General features: G+C 35.9%; 1 protein-coding gene across 20 annotated transcripts in view; it reads left to right on the top strand.

Moving 5' to 3' along the window:
• The window catches only part of DLG2 (discs large MAGUK scaffold protein 2), a 1,704,777-nt gene that overhangs the window by 986,457 nt on the left and 693,916 nt on the right, over positions 1-24,404 (top strand). Inside the window, exon 1 of one of the 20 annotated variants that reach the window (XM_032488779.1) lies at positions 7,935-8,758. The exons of 15 other annotated variants lie outside the window; for them this stretch is intronic. In XM_032488779.1, coding sequence (XP_032344670.1) covers positions 8,450-8,758 — 309 coding nt within the window. In that variant the 5' untranslated portion in view covers positions 7,935-8,449. Of the gene's footprint in view, positions 1-7,934; positions 8,759-24,404 lie in introns of those variants that run through there. 4 more of the 20 variants (XM_032488777.1, XM_032488775.1, XM_014560887.2 and 1 more) reach the window with 4 other exon arrangements.

Raw genomic sequence — 24,404 nt, 5'->3', positions numbered from 1 at the left:
TATTACAAATCATTTATCAGAAAATTAAGAGCATGTGAAACTTAGACCAAAGAAAGACTGACTTCAGTTCATGGTTCTATCTCAAATTTTGAGTGTGGTATCTCTTAAAAGCCAGGTAGACTGCTTCAAAGTGATGTCAGTGGTGTGTGTCAGACTATCCCACAGTCAGAGGAAGGTACATTTATATTTGTTCCAGTTTGATTCTATGCACAGTATCATTCAATATCTTGTATTTTACCTTTTTTTTTGAGATTTCAGTTTGTAACTGTTCCTTCCTTCCTTTCCTTTCTTCTTTTTGCCCTTCTTTCCTTCCCCCTCCCTCTAAATAGAGGTTAAAATAGATTGATATAATTATAAGATGTTTTATGTAAGTCAAATGGTAATCAAAGAAAAAATATGTACAAAAGATACACAGAAGAAAATGAGAAAGAAATCAAATCATGTCACGACAAAAAAAAATCAATGAAACATGGAGGAAGATAGCAAAAGTAGAAAAGAGGTGTAAGAAAGCTACAAGACAGACAGAAAACAATTAACAAAATCATAAGAGTAAGTCCTTCTCTATCAGTAATTACTTAAAATGTAAATGGGTTCAACTCCACAATCAAAAGACAGAGTGGCTGAATGGATTAAAAAACAAAAAAAAACAAGATTAAACTATATGCTGACTATAAGAGACTCACTTTAGATTTAAGAACATACCTAGGCTGAAAGTGAAAGGGTGGAAAAAAGATATTCTATGCAAATGATAACTGAAAGAGAGCAGGGTTGACCATACTTATATCAGACAAAAGAGACTAAATCAAAAACTGTCAAGAGAGACAAGGACAGACAGTACATAATGATAAAAGGGTCAGTTCACCAAGAAGATATAACAGTGATAAATATACATGCACCCAACATCAGAGCATCCAAATGCAGATACTTGTTGACTTATAATGGAATTAAATCTTGATAAACCCATCATTAATGTGGTGGTTCAACGTATGAAAAACAATCAATGTGATTCATCACATTAGCAGAACAAAGGATAAAATCACATGATCATCTCAACAGATGCAGAAAAGCAATGACAAATCTCAACATTCTTTCATGATAAAAACACTCAACAAACTAGGAATAGAAGGCAATGATGTTAACATAATAAAATCCATAGATGAAAGGCCTGTAGCTAACATCATACTCAGTGGTGAAAAGTCAGTTTTTCTCTTAAGATCAGGAACAGGGATGCCCAAAATTGCCATTTCTATTTAGTGTTTTATTGCAAGTTCTAACTGTAGTAATTAGGCAAGAAAAACAAATAAAAGTCTTCCAAATCAGAAAGGAAAGAAGTAAAATTATGTTTGCAGATAACATGACTGCATATATAGAAAACCCTAGAGATTACACACACACACACACACACACACACACACACACACACACAGAGAGAGAACTAATAAATTCAGCAGAGTTGCAGGATGCAAAATCAATATACAAAAATAAGTTATGCTTCTGTACCCTAACAATGAATAATTTAATAGAAAATTAAGAAAAATGATTTATTTACAATAACATTAAAAAAAATAAATAAAATACTTAGGAGTAAACTTAACCTAGGGAGTGAACAACTTGTATACTGAAAACTACAAAACATTGATGAAAGAAATGAATAAAAGACATAAATTGATGTTCAAAGATGAGGAAAAACAATTTTAAGAATGTTCATACTACACAAAGCAACCTACAGATTTGGTGCCATCCCCATAAATATCCTAATGTCATTCTTTACATAAATAGAAAAAAAATCCTAAAATCCATGTGGAAACACACAAAAAAAACTTTGAATAGATAAAACAATTTTGAGAAAGGAGAAGAAAGCTCACACCTGTTAGTATTAGTATGACCAATATAAATAACAACAAAAGTCAGAAAATGTTGTTTGTGAGAATGTGGGGAAAATTAGAACCCTTGTGCACTGTTGGTAGAGAGTGGGAATATAAAATGGCTCAGCTGCTGTGTAAAACGGTATGGAGGTTCCTCAAAAAATTAAAAATGAAACTACCATATGATCCAGCAACCCTAGATTTGTCCAAAAGAATTGAAAGTAGGATTTTTAAGAGAGAAGTATTTGTACTTCAGTGTACCCAAGGCATTATTCACATTAGCCAAGAGCCTAATTCTCCATTGACAGATAAATGGATAAAGAAAATGTGACATAAACATACAATGGAATATCATTCAGCCACAAAAAAAGGAAATTCTGTCATTTACTATGCTATGGATGAATCTTGAGGACATTAAACTAAATGAAATAAGCCAGTCACAGAAAGACATTTATACTGTATGAGGTATCTAAAAGCAGTGAAGTTCATAAAAGCAGGAAGTAGAATGGTGGTTGCCAGGGTCTGGGAGGAGGGAAATGAAGAGTTGCTGGCCAATCGGAATAGAGCTTTAGTCATGCAAGATGGAAAATTTCATAATTTGCTGTACAACCTTGTGCTTTATAGTTAACAGGATTGTACTGTACACTTAAACATTTGTTTAAACAGTAGATCTAATACGTATTTTTAAACCAAGTTTTTAAAAAGAACTGAAGAAGATGCCTATTATGAATAATAGTTTAATTTTTTTTAACTGTCCAACTTGATTGATGGGGAGGAAAAGATGTCTTGCCTTTCTGCTCTCTAATTCACACTTTTTAATATCCTGTGAAATCAGTATGGCTTTTGGAATATGTCACTTTAAGAGGAATGAGGCTTTGGTAGCTGGAGTTTGGGATTCTCTCCCTACTTTATCACTGACTGGCTTCTGACTTGGAAAACCATTTCCCCTTTTGCACTATCTCGCTATAAAGGGAGAACAGCTTGAAAACACGGAGAGAAAAGCACAGCTGTCAGGAAGTGCAGCTTTTATGAATGAAGATCTTGCTAAAATAAACAGAAACTGTTTCTATTTTTCAGTGTTACAAGCTCACTTGCAAATTTCCTTTAAAAAATAAGATTAATACACTTATACAACTCAGCCACACTTAATGGTTTACGTAATGATCTTAAGAACACATTGCTATTTTGTGTGTAATTTCAAAATGCTTATCTGTTCATTTTACACCGAGATATAGAACAGAGACCTGGATACCTACGTTGGTGTAACCACCAGAAGACAATGTTATGTTCTTTCTTGCTTAATTTACCTTAATAAATACTAAACACTTTTTGTGCTTGGTTGAGAGGATGCAAATGCAAAAAAAAGAGCCATCTCTCTTCCCTAACGACAATTACTTACATTCCATTTGAGGAGAGTGGCACAAAATAAGTAACGGTGCAATTCTTATTTTAAATGCAGTTGTCATAGGTGTTGTAATAGAGAAGCCCAGGTGCTACATGAGCATTTGATGGGAGGATAACATGATCTGTTCTGGAAGGGGTAGGGGGCAGTGTCCAGGGAATGCTTTCTTGAAAGGTGGCATTTGTGTTGAGCTTTAGAATGCAGGGAGGACTCCAGAATTTCTGGATGTGCCTTTGGGATGGCAATCTGGTAGAAAGTAAGGTCTGATGGACTTGTTTCAGAGCTGTGTTGCGTAGTAAGCCTGCTCTTTTTAGATTGCATTGTGTTTCCTTGGGTTGGCTTTCAGGAGGTTGTAACTACAAAAAGATGAGTAGGAGTGAAATCTGTGGAGGTACGGAGAAGGGAAGTGATGGCACGAGGTGGGACTAAGTGTGAGGATTCAGACCTGTGTAGTTGGAGGGTCAAGTCAAGCAAGGGAGCGAGGCACGGGGAGACTGGTGAAGGCAGCAGAGACCAAGTCGCACAGGGCGTGGTTAAGGACCGTGCAAGCCACTTTAAAGATTGTGCTGTCTGTGAGGATTTACAGTCCCAGAAAAAGGAGACTTTATTGACGATTATCAAACCGGGTAGAACCTGATCATGTTTTCATTTTAAAAGAAGTCACTCTGGCCATTATGTGAGAATGAATTGGAGTAAGGGCAGACGCCAGAGACCAGTTAGGAAGCTGTTTCACCAGTTTTACAAAGAAATGATGGTAGTTTAGATGAGGATGGTGAGCATGGTGATTGGGAGAAATAGACAAATGGGAAAGATATTTACACAGACACTGTAGAGTATAACTGAATATGCCAGGTGGATCTGGGGAATATCATAGGAGAAGTGACATTAGTTTAATCTTGAAGGATGAGAACAAATTTCTTGCAGAACTGTAGTTCATCCCTTAGATTAAATTGTTAAAATATGTAAATTGTGAATGATTATTACCTTTTAAAATCAGTATTCCCTTCAGAATCTCTAAAAATTGTCATATAACTTGTGTTCTTATTTCTCCAATACTGCTACTGAGTATTTTAGAATATAATAAATACACATTTCTTAAAAACCATTTGACAATTTGGCCGTATCAGTTCAGATAATCTCCTCTCCACCAACATCCACCCAAGTCCAAGTGTATCAGTGAGAATTGGGGACCTTTTAAAATTTTTTTTTCTGTTTTTCTGTTAAGTCCTCTGTCCAGGTTAAATCTCTATAACAATTAGGCATGTGTCCTTCACGCTGTTAATACATATTTGCTTTTACCTAGCAAGATTTACAACTAAATTGGTTTAAGTTCTTTGGAAATAATTTTAGAGCCTAAAATACTTTAAAAATTCTTGGTTCTCTCTTATTTTGAAAGGTAATTGTGCTTAGTTCTGGCGATAGTCTAGGCTGAAGGTTGTTTGATGTAGAAGAATATTAAAATTAATATTCTTATCAATGATAACATCTCTAGTATTTACAGTCACAGGAATTCACTGCATACACTTTTCAAATTAAGAGAAATTGTATCTAACACTTTATACCACTTTATCATTATTTAACACATTACTTGTGGCTGCCAAAGGGCTTCTGCTACCCAGTCATCCTTTAGCAAGCACTCAGCCCTTCTTTCGTAATTAATATTTTCATTTCTCATGTGCATAGAGTGTCTGAAGGAAATTTTATCTGGAAAAAAAATCTGAAGAGTGTTTTTGTGCGGTTCAATTTATTTAGCAATTCAGCTTTGCTATTTCTTTTTTATTAAACAAATCAAACCAGGATTTTAGTTTTAAGCCCCTGCTTAAAAATGGGATTGTTTGAAATCATGTGTGTGAAACTTTTGAAAGTTGTAGAACACTATAGAATTTAAAGACTCTTTCATTCAATTAAAAAATTAAAAATAAAATAAAATACACAAAAAAACCTAGTAGTTCTGTGAAAGCAGTGCTGGGTCAAAGCAAGGTCAGTAAGATACATCTCATTTAGGCGTTGCCCTGTGCACCAGCTGCCCCTGTTAAATCACAGTGATAAGTAGGACATGTACTTGGACACCACTAATTCTTGTTTTGCCAGACTTTCATGTCATCTTATGGTCATACAATTGACCAATTATGGTTGATCAAATTGAATTATCTTTAATTAGTAGGTCTGTCTCATAGTACAGTGGACTAGTTGGATGTATTTCTCTCTTTAAGTGGTCTTCAGACTTGGAAAGCCAAATGTCATTTTTGAAAAGAAAAAAAATTAGGGGGTGAGAAGTCAGGAGGCTAGAATTATTTTACATGTATTAAAGGGAAAGTATAATTTCAATAGTCTTGTAATGTTTAATGGAAGTTTGCTATGGTCTTTAAGATCTTTGGAGGAAAGTAATATTAGGCAGTGTGTAATATTTAGGTTTCTACATGGAAATGACATGCTGAGGTTATTAAAACAGGAATTCTATTGTCCTTGTGATGGGAATAAATGGTTCATTCCAAAGAACTCATTGATAACAGATTTAGGTCCCTATGAAGATTTATAATATCTTTGAGTAGTGCCCAGCCCAGAAATGTTCTGTCTTGCTGCAAGCTACACACACCATTACAAAATTATAATGAACTCACACTGTTTACTCCTGCACAGATTGCTTCTTTTTTAATTTTTAAAAAATTTTATTTACTCATTTTTGTTTATTTTTTGGAGGGAAAGTAATTAGTTTTAATTAATTTATTTATTTTTTAGTGGAGGTCCTGCGGATTGAACCAAGCACACACTGTACCAGTGAGCTATTATGCTCCCCCGACAGATTGATTCTTATACTTTAGAGGCAAATGAATAAGAACAGGGCATGTATTCCCTGAAGATACCATTGAACCTTTGAGCCTTGAAATCTACCTGAAAAACTAAAGTATCTATGGTTAGATAAAGCTGGAGAGAGCCGAACTGATCACTTGCTGACATTCTCATTTTGGGGGTGACGGTATTGCCATATCATATCAAGTTCTACTGTATAGCCGTGTATCATGGTGACACCAGGTAAATGTGAAGTTCTCAAGTCCTCTATTTGACCCTGAAGTTCATTCAACCATTATCCCTTGATTCAGCATAAAAAGAGAGAGAGAGAGGAAGAGAAAGAGAAGGAAAGGGGGGTGGTTTTCTGCCCCCTTTCCTACTGAGTATCACATGATGATATATTTGCCTGTTTTATTTTACTGTTTATATTGATATTGATTACTTGTTTCTCTTTCAGAAAGAAATACCACTAATGCCATTGTTATATCTACCCAGCAATTGAAGTCTTCATGTTTTTGTGGCAAATGTCCTTAATATCTCAACATCAATAGTAAAGCTAACTTTTAAAAATTAATTTGTTTCTAGAGCATTACTGAATCAAATATTATTTTCAAAAAATGTTAGTCACCTCCCTCATTTCTCTACTCTTTCCTTCTATTATATATCCACCCAGCCATCTATTCATCCATCTGAAAAAAATGTATGTATCAAAGCATGCTAGGTGCTGGGAAAACAGTGTGCTAGGGGATTGGGGAAAAAATGGTCAATTTTTCACATATGGGTCATTATTATTTAGCAAAAGTGTTGTGAGTGTTTACCATGCTAGGCAAGGTACTTATATCAACCCCTTGTGCTGAATTTGGAAAAGGTCTCTTTTGCACAGATACACTAACAGAAAAGATCCTACCCCTTCCTTTCAGGGTTTTTATATATAACAATGATTTATCATTGTTGGGAGTCTTAGTGTTGAAATGTAGAATATGTTGTAATCATGGCTTTTGAAACAAGAACGTTGCCAACTCAGTGAGAAATGAGGTCTGCACTGCCCCAGCAGCTGGTCAGTCCACTGAGAAGATAGATCTGATGAAATCTAATTATCTGTAAATAAAGTAGTTATATCATGGGATTATATCATTTTTGTTGGGGCTGCAGAGATGGCAGCTTGTTTCCCAAACCAAATTTATTTCCTTAGGGTTATGTGATAAGGATAGGCATTGTGGCAATAGATATGGAAAGTTTCAAACAGAATAAAAATTCTAAATGCTGTAGTAATTAGCCTTTCCCTTTACTGAAAATACTATGTTTAGCTTCTGCAGTCAGACTAGAATTTTAAAACAATCATGTCCTCTTTGGAAGGCAATTGCTTTAAATTGGATAGATTTCACTCATTCTTCAGTGAAAGAATTTGAAAATTCTGTCTTTGGAAACCAAAGTACTGGATGGCAGAATTGGATGTGTCTTTCACTTTAAAATGCAGACTCTTCTCTGTGGTGAATATATTTGTTGTGGTAAAGTATTTGAAAGGAAATCCTCGGAATAATTTGAGGTAAGGAAAAAACACTGTTAAAATAAGCCAACCCACCAATTTTGAACTGTAAAAGTTGCCTTATTTTGAATCAGAGGGAATTAGTAATCATTCATAACATACAGAATATATGTTTGGATGATAACAGATAATCATGTTCTAAAACAAACTTCCCAGTTTTAAAGGACTCTGGTATAGTGCTGTGATCTCAGTGATTTGTCTAAATGAATCTGTTCTTCAGAGTTAATACTGATGCTCCTATTTATTTTCATCATGATTTAGTCTGTCTTGGCAAAAATCTCTCTAGATAAGTGATTCCTGTAAATGTTGGAAATTCTTTCTCAGATTAACTTTCCCATCATTTTACATTGCTTATGCTATATTGTTTCAGCCTAGATCCATTCTTTCTGGAAAGAAGGGTCCTGCTAGTCTGATAGAAACTCTTTCCTAAGGTCTATATTATACGTGGGGATCAGTTAGGAGAGGGGAAAGCCAGAATGCCAAATTGCAAGGAGTATTCTTTACTGTGGGGCTCCATCCAAAAAGGGTTTGTAACACAGTGTACAGTCTTGTAGCCCAGCTGTGTGGAGCATTGATTGCTTCTGCCTAGAGCAGGGATACTGTCAAGTTGCTCTGTGAGTTGAGTCATCTATTGACAAAGAGCTACCAGCCCGCAGATAATGCTGTGCGGAGCTGCTCCCGCTGCTCCCACTGCTCCCACGATGCCCTGCTTATAGCAGCTGTCAAAGATACTGAGGGATCCACGGGAGAAAAAAGACTTTTACAACTGCCTGGAAGAAAGGGGTGTGAGGGAGGAGACATTCCTGTGCAGAGCTGACCAAAGGAAAGAGTAGGCATCAGTGCAGTATGAATGCATACCTCACCAAGCAACAGAGCTGCAGCCGGGGGTCCGATGGGATGGATGCCGGCAGGAGTGCACCCACACTGATCAGGGATGCCCACTGCGCTTGTGGCTGGCAGAGGAGCCCGCAGGGGCTCGGGTACAATTCTCAGACTATGCCCCCCACAGGACCTGGGGGCTCAGCTTCAAACAGGACCAAGCTGGTCACCTTGTGGGACAGTGTGCGGAAAAGCCCCCACAAGACGAGCACCAAGGGCAAAGGGACTTGTGGGGAGCGTTGCTCCTGCCCACATGGCTGGTTCAGCCCAGCACAGGTGAGCTTTTCCTTGTGACTTTCCCCTGAGGATCGGAAGAAACTGAGAGCAAGCTGGGTAAGGTTAGCATGGTTTGGAAACTTTGCTGGGTCCTCCTTGCTGTCTGGGTACGCCTGTTTAGTAGACGGTAGGCCAAGAAATCCTGTCATTTTCACAGGTGTTTGTGGGTGGCCTGTGAAAGTCAGGGGATGCTGTGCTCAGTTTCTTTCAGTGACTTTTCCCCAAGTTCAACTTCGCTAGTCCTCAGACGATTTTACCATCTGCGTCTTAGTCTTTTAGCAGCATTTTGACTTCTAATCACTGTTAACTTTTTCTATTCTGCCTAGCCTAGGGTTTTGTTTTGTTTTGTTTTGTTTTGAGGAAGAAAGAGAAAATGAACTTTAATCACTTTCCATCTCTTTAAAGCTAAAAGAACATTTATTTCTTCAGCTATGGAAAGCAGTGATTTGAAGTATGCTCTTCTAATTTTACTCTTATGATACTGTACACCTTTTCAGTAATGGAGAAGAAAATGTGTTTATACTAAATAATTTATTTTATAAACAAATGGAATATGATTGGAAGCAAGCTAGAGGGTGATTATACTCAGAAAAAAAATGAAACATTTCATTTATTCATAGAAGCAATAAGGTTATTTATATTGAAAGGTGTAACTCTCATTCCCCAGGAATGCATTTCTGAAGCAGATGTGCAGCGTCCTTTAATTTGATTCCTAGCTTATCTTTGCCCAAAACTGCTAGCATTTTACCAGAAATGAAATTGGCTCATTTTTTCCTGCCTCTATCCAGAAGAGGGAAATCAACTTCCTGTAAATGCTATAAAATATCAATAAAATGCACCTGTAATCATTGTCATAAATATAGAACAATGACTGTTCTTAAACATGTACTGAAAAGAGAAAAATTGTGTTTGCAGAAAAAAATCCTTTTTTGATTTTACCATGATTTTAGCATAATTAAGAAGTAGTTACTGATCATGAGTAAAATGTTATGATCTGAGAGGTGTAAAGAACATTCCAATTTTAGTATTAGTTTTTTTTTAAATGAACTTGTAAGAATGTAATATATCACTAGCTCTTAATGATATTGTTACATATACACAGCTTCATATATGGTTTTCAATACATTAACATCATGCATCTCATCATCTCGATTTAAATTAAGAATATACTGTCATTTTAGAATTAAACTGGTTCAGGTTGAAATGGAGCCTAATGTTTGGAAACTCAAGTTATTTTTTAAAGTTAACGTAAATTCCAAACTGAATAGTCTTAACAATTGTGAAGTCTCTATATATTCTTTTAACAATTCATGTGTTTAAATGTCTTTAACCTATATCTCTGTATTGATTATGTTAAACTCTCAAGGCTCACATAGGCAAAGAAGACAAACACATTTAGCTTATGGTTTTTGCACAGATGAGAATATGCAAACTTGCTTTATTGTTATAATTCTTTTTATCCAAGGTGTAATAAACTTTTCCTACTTTCTCAAACCAAAGTCTCTAATGCTATATTATAATAAACATGCTCTAAAAATCTTGGTACATTTTTCATCAACCAAGGGAAACTTTTCCCTCCCTTGGTTTTTAACAAAGTCGGCCTCCTACTCGACTTCAATTTACAGTCATTTAATGCTTTAAAGATTGAAATAGATTCTGTACTGATTAATTAAAGATCCAGTGACATATAAGAAGGCAATAAAATGAGGCAGTCACCATCTCCCATTATTCTTTTGCATATACATTTCTGTATGTTTTCTCCCTTATTCACACATGCTTTATTATTTTCTAAGAACAGTTATCCCCAGATAATGAAGAAACAATCCCGTATCTTTTAAGGTCTTCAGTGTGACACTCTTCTATCGCCTGACCCTTCCACCCTTTACCATCTCAGTCCTAAAAAAGTGCTATGCTAGATTGATCAGTCTCTCTTCATCCCATTCCTGTGCCCTTTCAAATATATTGTACTGAATAATTTTAATGTGTCTATATATGCATATGTGCATAGATTTTAATATATATTTAAATATCTCTATAATACCTAGCTACTTGCATATATGAACAAATTTTCATGTATATATAACTAGACATGCATATATACATGCGTATACATATACACATATGAAAATTAGTTCTATATTATTCTTTCCTCACCTAGAAATTACTAGCTGTTCTTAGAATGTTTTATTCTCTCTATATAAAGTATATTTCCTTTATTTCTTATAGGTACTCAAAATGCTGATATATGTGTGTGTGTGTGTGTATATATATATCTGCATTCATTTACATATGCATCTATAAAATATATTTAATATTTGGAATATACAGATATGTGTATGTAGTATCTACTCATGTAAACTATCACAGAAACAGGAGCATGTAAGTGTGTATGAATATTTGTCTATTAAAACTAAGTCTCTTTTGAGAATTTTTGGATACTATTTTTACCCCTTAAACTCACTAGAGATGTTCTGTGAAATATTGTAAAATAAAGGATGGAGGCTAATGATAGTAAACGTTAGACTCCTTGATTAGGCAGAAAGAAGGAAAGTGCATGTTTCAGAGTAGCCTAGGGACCCACATGTGGTACAGAACGTGCCTGAGGTCTATTAAGTGTCTGGGAGCTGGGATCTTGCCCTTGGAGATACTTGCTGTACTACAGGGAAATCAGCAGTGTGATTTCCGGCTGCTATAATGGCCATGGTGATGACTTGAGTTCCTCCCAAGGCTCTTTGCCAGACTCTTGTTATTTGGGGTACTGTGTACTAACAGGACTTTGTCATTATGTGATTCCTCAGCAGGAATAAGAAACAGCTTCTGTCCCTTCTCAAATAAGTTTTCATTCCATTTGGGTCTGTAGAATTAATATAACCATAATAATAGGTAAGAAAATAGAAAATTATAGTGCCCAGAAATGAGTTCTGAAATGCACATCTGAGATAATAGTGTCGGCCTTGGGAGAGGGGTGGGGAAACAAGTCCATCGCTGCTTATGTGGCATTTCTCCCCAGTGCAGACTGATCTGGCGAGACAGCACAGAAAGTGAAGACTCGGAAACCAGGTTTCTGTGCGTTTGTTGTTCATTCATTCACTCTTCATTTGTTTATTCAACTCTCATTTCCTTAGTGCCTACTATGTGCCACTCTGTTAGGCCCTGTGGTTGTAACAGTAAACAACGTAGATCCCACCCCTACCATTATAGAGCTTATGGCCTACAATAGTATACAATACTTAGCAAATATATCATTATATACACAGAATTATAGCATCATAAATCAGAATTTGTGAGTGAAACAAAATCCCAGGGAGTGCTGCAAATTCCATAGTAAATGTACATTTAGTATACAAAAGGTCCCCAAAGGAGTAAGAGAAAAAGATCTTTCTTTTTTTTTCTTTTTTTTCTTTTTTTTCAGAAAAGACACTACCTATTAGGATAAAAATAGTACTTACAGGATTCTAGTGAGGAATGATTAACAATACATGTGGCACAGTGCTTACATATAGTGGAGACTTGATAAATATTTGTGGAATGAATGAATGAATGAATAATAAATCCACAGTAGAAGCTGGCTACTGTTAACCTATTCCTTAATTCACTCTGAGAAGAGAAGAGAGGTGAATCAGTGAAGACTTCAGAGAGGTAGTGATACTTGGGCTGGATCACTGAAAAAACATGTGTTTATCAAGTAGGCAAAGAGAGATATGCTTTGGGGGCCAAAATAATAAAAGCAGAAACCCATGGCACACCTTGGAGCCTGTGGGGAACTGCTTCTAGTTCTGCCTGCCCATGGAGCGATGGGCAGAGCAGCTGGTTGCAGAGCCTGGTGGGCTCTGGTAAGGACCCATTGAGGCAGCAGCACTGGGCCGATGCAGGCTCTGAGCGCTCTGCCCCCTCCATGTGGGAGGCTCCGTGGTCAAGGAACCCTTCTGGGCCTCAGTTTCTCTATTTCTAGGAAAATTGGTTTTCCCGAAAGGAAGCTCTGTATATCTTCCAAAACTAATAATCTGTGGCTCTGTCACCTGACATCCATTAATTAATGAGAAGCACTTTGGAAAAGATGTATGCTTCAGAGCTGGACAGTCCAAAGTGTGAACTTACTAGCTCTATGTGACCTCACTTGCTTAACCTCTTTAAGACTAATTTGTCCCCTCTGTAAAACGTAAATGATAAAATCATGTTGCAGAAAAGTGTAATAAGAATTAAAAACACTATATACCCAGCTTGGCACTTAGAAGGCAGGAATTGTTCAATTAATAAAAATGGTGTTTATGATAACTAGTGATAACCAAATTATGTTTTTTAACCTGAAGAACTTGTTATCTATCAAATTTAATGATCAGTATTGTGGTCCTTCATTAGCATTTCTAGTTTGTCCACTGACTTTTCTGAGGTCTTACGTATAACGATGAAGGTTAGGCAAGGCAACTGTCCGGAAACACTTGGCACAGTCCCACATGGTGATGGGGTGACATTCTGTCCTTCAGGTTTCTCAGAGATTTACAGTGGTGCACACTAAGGGAAAAGTCATGTAAAATAGAATTGTATTGATGAACTAGCATTTCCATAAGCTTGTATTCAGAGGTGGGTAAGGTTAGATTTTTTTCAGGAACGTACTGCTAGAACAACTGCATTTGAAGTATTTAGCCAAACCCAGTAAATCTTCCCTAACCGTCCCTTTACAGCTCCTCCATAAATAGCATTTACAGCAACTTGAGTGCAGAGGACTCTTTCATCCAAAAAGTAGGGTTGCCCTAGGCTGAAATCTCCGGCTCAGCTTCTGCCCAGTCAGAAGGATCTGACAGTTTGTTTTAACTCTGTGGCTGCTTCTACTGATTCCTTCTATAGAGAGTCCCTTACTAGTCTCTGGAAAACACCAGCCACCTCCAGGCAGGGGAAACATAGAAGAATGAGAGGTATCATAGAAGGAATTAAAGTTCTGAACCTTCCTTAGGCAGATCTGAAGTCAGTCGGTCAGCACTCCCGGTACCCCTGCTTCTGGCCGTTGACATCAGTGGACATTCTTTCTATGGCAGGAGAGGAGAGACAAAGGACAGAGATGGAAAAGAAAAATGCAAAGATAACGGTATTTATTGAATACTCACAATACCCACAATGTGTGAAGCACTGTGCTTAGGTCTTGACATTAATCATCTCTTTGAATTCTTCCAACAACAAAAAGAATGATACTGTAATTCCCATTTTTCAGATGTGGAAATTGAGGCTAAGTGTAACTGGCTCATGAGGGCACAGCTGAGAAGGGCAGAACTAGTTTTAAACATTGTCATATCTGACTCCCCTAACCTTTCCACCATGTATTACAGAAAGGCCTCTTTGAGGTACACTGGAAGGTAGAATGCTCTCAGAGACCTCTTTAATTTTTGAATTCAGCAGGAACTTACCTTAAGGAATTGGAGTGTTTTACGTGTTTGGGAGGACTGACACTTCATAGCAGAATCTCAAATTTCCCCATTCTACTTCATTTTCTGGTCTCAGGAACCCTGAGTTGGTTGAGCCCTTAAGGAGTATTTTGCTCTCCAATGAAGGTTAAGAACTATGCAGATATGAAGCAGTGGAATAGATTCCCATAGCACTGATACCAGAATAAGATACTTGATCTTGGAAAGACCTCATAATCGGTGGTTATTTGTAAATTGGATTTAACCTTGCAACACTTATGGTAAAGAATTGGGAACCATGCATTGTAAAATTAGTCTAAATACAAAATGAAAGTACATAAAGAGATTGTCTGAAGTCTAAGAGCATCATCTCATACTGCTGAATGCATGTGAATCCCATCTATATAGTCTACCTAATAACTATGTATCTTTCTTGCCAGGAATCAAGTATCTCCCTTTCATACCAGCATCTCCATTGTCTATCCTGTTCCTTTCTTTGATATTGTTTGATCTGTTACAAATGTAGCATCACCTGATTTTATTTTCCATTCTCTGCTTTCATTCCTTTAATTTCCCAAAGGCATATATATTTTTTATAATTATGTCAGAGCTGGATGGGAATTTAGAGGTCCTTCTCCAAAGGAGAACTTGAAGCCTAGAAAAGTTAAAAGATTTGCTCAAGGTCATTCAGTTTGTGGCAGAATCAGCCAATGTCTTTGAACTCAGAATTCTTTTTACCGTTTCAAGCTGCCCTCCCTCTCTTAGCCCTTATGTGCTCATCGTCAAAATGTAATTATTGATGGAAAATTGTTAAGCATGCAATTTGTTGATAATGCGGTGTTGGGCAGTATACAAAAAGTTACATAAACCTCATCTCTAGTTTCTCATAATTCAGACCAACAGTCCCGATGGAGAAAAGGGGAGAGACAAACCATTAGAAATCATTTTAGGAATGCATGGAGGTACTTACGTATTGGTAATGATTAGGAGGAGAGGACTAGGGATGCTAAATGCATTGTTATGTGCAGAGCAGTCCTGCACAATAAAGAATGACCATGTACTGCATAATTTTTAATATTCCACTTTATATTGATGAATTTTTTAAATTTATGATGTTCAAAGCCTAAAATATTCAGTTTTGTAAACAAATAACAGAGTATTTTCTGCAAGGATTTAATAATTATTTACTATTCTAGGAATGTAATTCCTATGTAAATCAAGGGATTGTTTACTTTGTTCTGTCAGGAATTTTACCAGGAGTTGATTCCCATTTTGGAAAATGCCTATTTTGAGCAATATTGCTGCTGCTGGTATTCATGTCATCGATATACCTCTCTTACATCAGTTTATATTTGTAAATGTGATGTGCAGATATGTAATTGAAGAGACTTGAGCATCTTTTTAATGGACGTAGAGCCAAAGATTTTAAATTGGGAGAAACACATGAAACACAAATATTTCACCAAATTTCAATAATAAGCTTGTTTTAAAATATTTTATTTGATTGCCAGACCATATATTAATTTTTAAATATGTTATCACACAATAAGAAATCTATTTTGTGAAATTATTTAGTGTTTGCTGTTCAGTATTACTCTAATACTTTTTCAAAGGTCATCTGCACTGAATTTCCCTATAAGCTCTTAGGTGGCTGGGATTTATTAATATCTATTTCCTGTTCACATATTTTATCAAAGGGCAGAGTTCCAAGATCTTTTGAAGTACTAGAAATCAAGTGTATATCTTTACATGAGGGGAAATTCCAAATAGGGATAGAAAAATGATAGATAGATGAATAGATAAATGGATAGGATGGATGGATGGATAGATAGCTAGATAAACTTCCTCACTGGCCTTCCAGGGAAAACAGGGAATAAAATGGAATTATTTTGACACTAAAGTTATAAATAAGAGCCAGTTTGTTTACAGAAATATGACCTTTTTACTCTCTCCACTTTATTAGCAATCTTACTAGATTATCTATATTTCAACTCAAGTATTTCTTTTGCTCTCTTATTATATACAAATGATCCATTATTACTTGTTCCAACACTAATTTTCAGTCTAGGATCCATCATATGTCTGCTCTTTCACTTTTCCTGTGCTTATAGGATCTGGTATTTCATCTCTTTGTTCCATTTAGATCTAAATTTATCCATTAGAAGTATATGTAAGCCTTTGACTCCTTTATTATATCGTCTGGTACAGTTGAGCTCACATATTGCCATATTGAAAACATATTATTTTAATATAAATTACTTCCTTTGTATTTCTTCTTTTACTTCTGTTAAGGCATTATTTAAAAAAGATGTGTGTAGGCAGTTGTATTATCCATGAATTTTATTTCAGATAGAGAAAGGAGGGTATTATAAAACATCATAAAACGGAAAGGCTGGGTGTGGTAGAATTGAGAATGCTGGTTTAGATGTTTGAAATTGTTATGTGTATTGTTATTTGTATGTATTTAGCTTGCCTTTCAATTAGACCAGGAGTCAGCAAAGTATAGCCTACAGGTCATACCCAACTTGCTACCTGTTTTTACATATCCCATGAGCTAAGAAGTTTTAAAAAATATTTTTTAATACTTGAAGCAAATAAAGAGAATAAAATTTCATATAATTTTCTGAAAAATTATATGAAATCCGAATTATACTGTCTGTAAGTGAAGCGTTCTTGGAGCACAGCCACACCCATTTGTTTACATGTTGTCTGTGGCTACTTTGGTGCTACAATTGTGAAGTTAAGTAGTTGCAATACAGACTGTAGGCCCAGAAAGCTCTAAATTATTTACTGTCTGGCTCTTTATGAAGAAGTTTACCATTGCGCTAGACTCTCAGCTTTCTATTTCCTTCTCATGGAATATCCCAGTCTCCCTAACAAGGCCTGTTATTTAAACGTCTGATTTAAGCACCTCCTCGTTAATCCTTTCTAGTCAATCTTAGCTCACAAAACTTCTACTTAACATGGTGTCCTGCACAATTAGCATTGTGCTTGCATTGTGGTTAGTTGTTTCCATCTCAGTCTCCTGATTAGAGAGTAGAAATTTCCTCATATGCCTAACTCACAGTAGTTAGCAGTCCAATCACCTCTTTGTGACAATTTTTGTAATATCACTGTTACGTTATGTGTTTGGATCCAGACTTAGCTGCCTTGTTGGCTGTGGAGAGGAGAGACTATTTCTTCTATACCTTTATGTCTAGCTGGTCACCATGCACAATTCACCCGTCACACTGTGTGACAGTTATGAATACTTATCTATCTGTTCCACTAAGCTGAATTCAATTAGAGCACAATCTGTTTATTCACCCTTGTTTCCCCAGTAACCCAGCATGTAGCAATAGATCAACCAAGTGCTGTTGATTTCTGAGTGAATATTAGCACAGGGCCTTGTATCTAGAGGTACTTAATAAATTTTGAATTTTATTATTATTATTACTCATTATGCAAGTGCCTTAAGATCAAGAGTGAAATCTTCTATCCTTGAAGTAGCTCTATTCAAAAACAGACTGTAACAAAAAAGTTGTTAGCAATGATTTACCATTTTACTTATTTTTCTTGTTTTTAGTTTAACTCAGATTCTTATTCTTTTTGGTGGTGCTGTTAAAATATGGGAATTGCTGTTCAGAAATTATGTCCTGCATTCAAGTGGGTCATGCTGTTCAATGATGAAAAGTACTGTCCTATACCTTGAAAGGAAAATCAGAAAAAGAAATTCTGATTCTGCACCGTTTCTTTGTCTAATTTAGGAGTCACTTGTTCTCAAGAAGGTTGAAATAATGTGAAATATTATTTTATAATTAGTTTCCACACAATCTCTTGTAGACTATATGACCTTTTTTCTTCATCATTAAATGTAAGTGCTCAGAGTACAGTGGTTGGCAGTGCTGCATTAAAAATCCGTAATTGAAAACATTTGCACATAAGGCCATGCTATTTAGTTAGCAGTCAATATTGTTATAGTTCTGTAATAAGTACTTTAAAAATGAACTAAATATAAAATTACACGAATAATTCTTAGATTGTATTTTACAATGATTAGCAAATGTATCTGCCTCTGTCAGACTGCGAAGACAGTCTTAGAAAATACTTTTTGAGCCTTTCTTTTACTGATCATTTCTCTGATCTATTTTATTTGTTCTCCATCAAGTACATTATTGCACTAAATTGCAATGTTTTAGTTTTTTTTAAAGGCGTTATGTTTTTAGACCACATGTAGGTTTACAGCAAAATTAAGGGGAAGATACCTACAATATGTATTTTTTAAATTTCTGTTTTCAACTCCAAATTTTTAAAAATTAAAACCTAAGTAGATAATCATAAATCCTCTTAAAGGTGAGCATTTATACTACTTTAAAAAATAATTTTATTATAGGTTTTTATGTAGAAATAATACAAATTTGTTAAAAATATTACAATCTAAGGATCTGTTTGAAAAATATTAAAATTTTGTAATTCCACATAGAAGTAACCACAGTTAATATTATGTTACCTTTTCAGGTTTTTTTCATTGTCTCCGCATATGTACCTTCAGAAAAAAATATATATAATATTTTGTATTAGCATGAGCTCACAGATATACCTAAAGTATTAGTTATATGTGTCTGTTAGGAAGTTAAGAATATAAAAGTGTATTGCTTTTTAAAATTAACATCATTATGAACATTTTTCTAAGTTAGTAAAATATTTTTCTTTTGGCATAATTTTTAATGATTGCCAAATATTGTTTCTATCAAAAGTCATATCATTGAACATTATGTTATTATTACTATTATTATTATTATTATTAATTAAGCAGTGCTGAAGTAAGCATTGTTGTACATAAACCTTTGATCACTTTTCTCATGAGGATATGATTTCAGAAAAGGAGTCATGGAGTCAAAGGTGTAAACTTTTTTTTAGGCTTATACCATTTATCTAGTCATTCAGTTGATTTTTATTCAACAGTTAATTATTGAACAGTTCCCACAAGCCAAAACACTGCCTCAATCAATGAGGACATAATGGAAAACAAAAGAGATTGATTCTTGCCCCATGGAACGTAAGAGTTAATTGCCAAATTGCTCCTGAAAGGACTTGACAAATGTATAGTCCTCCCATTCCAGGAGTGTGTGAACAAGTCTTTCCTCCTATACTCTTGATGGTTTCATCTTTATAAAAAATGTTATAAATTTGGTAAGCTAAAAATTGCATGCTGTGGCTGTTTTGTTTTTATTTTTAATGAAAATGAATACTTTTCATGTGATTGCAGCCAATTGTAGTATCATTATGGCATCTTGTAGCATAATAATAATACCCCATTGGTAATCTAGTACCTGCTTAATTTGTTGGCTGAATGGATGATAAGAAAGTTCGATGAGTAGATGGATGGATGGATGAAGGGAAGGAAAGATACACAAATAAGTGAGTAGTTACTGTTTAAAAGTTCTGGTAAGAGAAATTTCCACCTACCCTAAATATAGCAGAGTAGTTCTTAACCATCTTCGTGAGTGATCTACACCCCTATTTCTCCTGTCACTGTATTCCTTTTCCTTGTGTCTGTTCTCTGGAAGGAAAAGACCTGAATGCTCTTTTTTTCACACTGGTATAGGTGAGCAAGACTGAATTGAGTGACAGATAAAAAGGTAATTAGTACGACAGACAGAAGTAGACAGGCCATGTGACTGTGTCAGTAGGGAATTTGCTGAGGGTGCAGTATGGGCACTAAATTGACAGGAAGGGATCTTGAAGAGGAAAAGTGATCTAACTGATCAGATGCGTAAGGGACATTGTCTGGAAATTTCCTGCCTATTATATAGTATGTTTATACTGGATAAGAATTTTATGAAATTTGTATGGAGACATACTCAAGGATGAGTTGGGTCCACATGTCTTAAAATGCAGGCAGTCTGCCCCTGAAAGTCAAAACCATAATATCTTAGAATGATTATATGAAATTTTATCCCTTAAAACCACACCATCATTACATTGCTGATGCCAGTATTTAGAACTGAACTTCCATATGCAAAAACTCCATGGACTTCTCTTATCAAAATTAGCTGCCCTCTAGCTGTTCTTAAAAAAAATTTAAAAATGAAGCCAACCTATCAGTAATGTGAGGGCAACTGTTTTCTAGTTCAAGAGAGAAGGTCATTTTCAAAGGACTAAACGGAAAGGTGACAGAATAATAGGTTGCGGGTTTTAAGTAGATTAAGGACAGAAACTCTGAGTTTACGGAAGAGCCGTAAATTGGGAGTTCTTTGTAGGCTTGTAATTCTTATTTTCCCAATTAATTGATTCAAAGACAAATGGGCAACAATTGTCATTATGATCCTCACCCCTTTTTGTGCAGTTTATTCAGAACCTTAAGCCCATTTTGCATTTCTCTTCCTCTTTTCTATCCTGCAGTGCTCTCAGATCTGTTTTGCAGTTCACTCAATTTGTTACCCTAAAAGGTAAAGACCCAGGTTCTTGTCATACCCAAAAGATAAGTTTATAGTCAGGGGACCGTGCGTTGTATAGCGAAAGATTTTAAAAGATTTATTTCAAAAAGGAAAAGTACACCTCCAAGAACAGGAGGTGGGCTGAGCCCGGGGAGGAGATGTGGTGGTTTTTGTCTTCCCCTTCTCTTAGACCTTTACTTAGAGTTGGTCTCTTGATTGATTGATGTCTCTTGTCTCTGGAATGCTTAGTCATGTTTGGTTCCTTTGCACATGTCCTTCCCCATGATGTACACAGAAAAACCCATGGAGGGGTTGGGGCTAAACTGCAATGTTAATTAAGATATAATATGCATTGGGTCATGTCCAGCTAAGTCCTTTCTGCTACCACACAGTCATGGCTGTGGGATTCTAATCAGTTTCTTGCTGGCACTCATTTAGAAGAAGTAAAGTCCCTTGATGCTGGAGGTGGGATAACACCATCTTCTGGATGATCCTCCCTCTCCTCCACCTATCTGCCCGGTGCCCCCACTTACCTAACTACCTAACAAGTTTACCATGCCAGGAAAGCAGGAAGTCATCTTTCTATACGCAGGGCCTGCACTAATTAATCGATGACAAATTGAGATAGAACTATATCTTACTGTGTCTCAAATATTTTCCCTTTTTACATTCTTATTCTCAGTGCTTGAGTACGGACATGCATTATCATTCAGACAAGCTATTTGCAAGAGCCAGTGGCCTCCCAGATGCCTTCCATCCATTCTGTTTTTGTTGCCAAATTTATTTTAACACTCCGTTCTATTTGTATCACTCACTGATTTAAATAATTTAACAACTTCAAATCATTTAAAATAGTGCTTCATTTTAAATGTACTCTGACTTCTGGAGGAGGCTAGTTTGTCTGGAAATGTTAATGGATGGTCTATGTTGAATTAAACATGTTAAGCAGTTTATTTTTATTATAGGATTTTTTTTAAAGCCCCTGGGTTTTTATATCCCCCAAGGGCAGGTAGAGAGTGTAGAGCATTTCTTAAATGTAGGTGATGACAAAATCCCTTTTTCATGGATACATACTTACCAGTATTTCATGAAGCACAGTTTGCCAAACACTAGTTCACAAAATATAACTTGTTTCCCCAGCAAAGCATTCAAAGTTGTCTTTGACTTGGCCCCGGCTTGCATTTCGAACCCATCTGCAGCCACTCCATTGTATTCTGATCACAGCCAATCATTCATTGTTTCCTGATTCCCTGAAGCCATGATGCTGTCTCTTGCCAAATCCTTTCTCATGCTTCTCTCTCTCTGTAATGACCCTTCTGTTTTTGTGTTTGATAAAATTTCATTCATCATTCAAGGATCATCACAAACGTTATCTTATTTATGCTTTCCTTTCTCTGTGCCCACAGAATGTTGCCCATCCACCTACTTTTGACTTAGCATTGTGATTGCTTACATGTCTGTTTCGTCTACCATACTGAAAGCTTTGAAAGAAGACAAACCATGCCTTAGTTATTTCTGTATCTTTAGTGCTAAGTAGGGCCTGACATTTTTTTAATGATTAAAGGAATGATATCTTTAAAAATTGGTAAGGAGGGAATAGTGTTGTGTTAGGCAAGGCTTGCTAAAGATAATACTGTGATCAGGTCCCTGGATCCCATTTTTGTCTCTCTTAAAGCCGAGATGACCGTTCTGATAAGTATCCAGAGGGAACTGGGACCAAGAAATGGACAGATTGGCTAAAATATACATGCCATCAAAATATGAAAAAATTATTTTATAATTGTCAGATGAATTAAAACACCCATGTTCACAAAATTCATCTGTTCATTCATTTGCAAAGACTTATTAATCATGTATTGATGACAATACCTACTCTAGAAACTTGAAAATATAGCAGTATATATAATAGGTAAGACTTGGAGCTTATACTGAGAAGTACATATAATTAACAAGTAAAGCAAACAAAAAACAAGTAAATAAGACTACCTCGGATAGTAACCTACTATTAAAAAATAAAGTAGGGCACTGTGATATGAAGGATAGGTTAGTGGAAGTGGGGCTTATTTGAATAAGACAGTAAAGTAACAGGAAGCCTTAATAAAGAGGAGACACTTGAGTTGGTCTTTAAAAGATGAAAGGTGAAAAGGGGACAAGCGTATGACAGTCTTCAGGTGATGTCACAAATAAAATAATAGCATGTTCAAGGGCCCTAAGGTAGGAACAAGTTTGATATATTCCTTCAACAAAAGAAGGCTAGCGTGGGAAAGAGAGTATGGAGAAGGAAACAGGAATGGAGGTTGGAGAGTCAAGTAAAGCCAGGTCTAGACTTTGGAGATTATGGGAGTGAGTCTGAATTTTATTCAAAGTTCAACAAAAAGTCATTGAATTGTTTTAAATGAGGACGTGACATGATCTCACGTACATAGTGAAATGAGCTATGGAGAAGTAATAATGGAAGGATGCTCAACAGCAGTACTTCCAAAGGAGAGGTAATGATGACTGGACTCAGCAGCATTGGTGATGGAGGTCCACTGTAGGAGTTCAGGATATATTTGGGATGTAGAGCAAAAAAAATGGATTAAATAGTATGGGTTTCTTTGAGGCAGAATATGACAAAATGAGACAGCTAAGAAAAATAAGGTGTCAAGGGTAACTTTCAGATATTGGACTTCTTTCCTTGGGGTCATACCATCTTCAAAATTTGTTAATTATTTCAACTTTAATGGTCAGACTCCTTCCCACCTAGTAAGGTCATAGACTGATGGACAGTGCTTGCCTCTCTGACTTTCCTTTTTGTTTGCTTTCTTTCTTGACCCCAAACCTTTTCCCAAACTCCTGGCTGATAGTTTTTCTTTAGAGAAGATAATATAGCTATCAGTCCTGCTGGCCTGGGTGTTCTTTCATTTCTTTAAGGTTACCTTGCATGGCTGAGTTTCGATCTTATTAGGGTGATCATAAGTTACTTTGTTTAACTTGGAAATTGAAAGAGTATCTTAATAAAATCCCCAGCTATTGATGACAAGACAATAGATCATGGCCCACCAAATATCGTTTTTGACCCTCTTCTTCCTCTTCAGCTCTGGCCTTGACCCTTCTAATTCTTTCATGAAAAAGATATTTGGAATATCTCATTTAATATATTGGATGATGAATGTCATTTATCTAGGAATCACTAGATAAAGAGAGTTTGGATGGAAAGCCAAGAAGGAAATAAAGTAATCATTTGACTAATGAAAAGTACTTTACTTTTTTTTAAAGCGCATATGGTTGAAGCATATGGTCTCCCTACTCCCTTTTATTTCTTACTTTTCAATTGAACTATGAAGTCATGAGTCCATCTATGGAACACCATTTATTGGATTTATTAGAAATTGCCCCAGATATGAAGGAGAGATGATATAGGAAATTGAGACCATTTAAAGTAGAATCCTGTCTCAGTTTCTTACCATGAAGCTTCAGGTAACACAAGCATGTGTCCATTGTTCATTCTTGAACCTTTTATTTTCAGAGTTTATGCTAGTTATTCTACTGATTAAATTCCAAGAGGGTTTTGGAAATCATTTTTCTAAGAGTTATTCTTTCTTTAAGCTTTAGTTTAATTTTAAGACAGTGATGAGTGAGTTGTATTTTTGGGAATAAACTTTAACCACTGGGAACAGATATTTCCTTCATACATTCCAGACCAATTGACTAAACTGATGGAGAAATTGATAAATCACATTCTCTGGTATCTGAAAATGCCCTCCTATCATGAGACACTGGTAGCAGTCATGGCAGCAGCTTGGCATAATGTCCATTACCCCATCACTAAAACTACTGTATTGTGGACGC

Source organism: Camelus ferus, chromosome 10 (assembly GCF_009834535.1).
Source record: "Camelus ferus isolate YT-003-E chromosome 10, BCGSAC_Cfer_1.0, whole genome shotgun sequence".
NCBI classification, from domain to species: domain Eukaryota; kingdom Metazoa; phylum Chordata; class Mammalia; order Artiodactyla; family Camelidae; genus Camelus; species Camelus ferus.
Note: the sequence above shows the minus strand (reverse complement) of the source record. Positions and strands in the feature narration are given on the sequence as shown.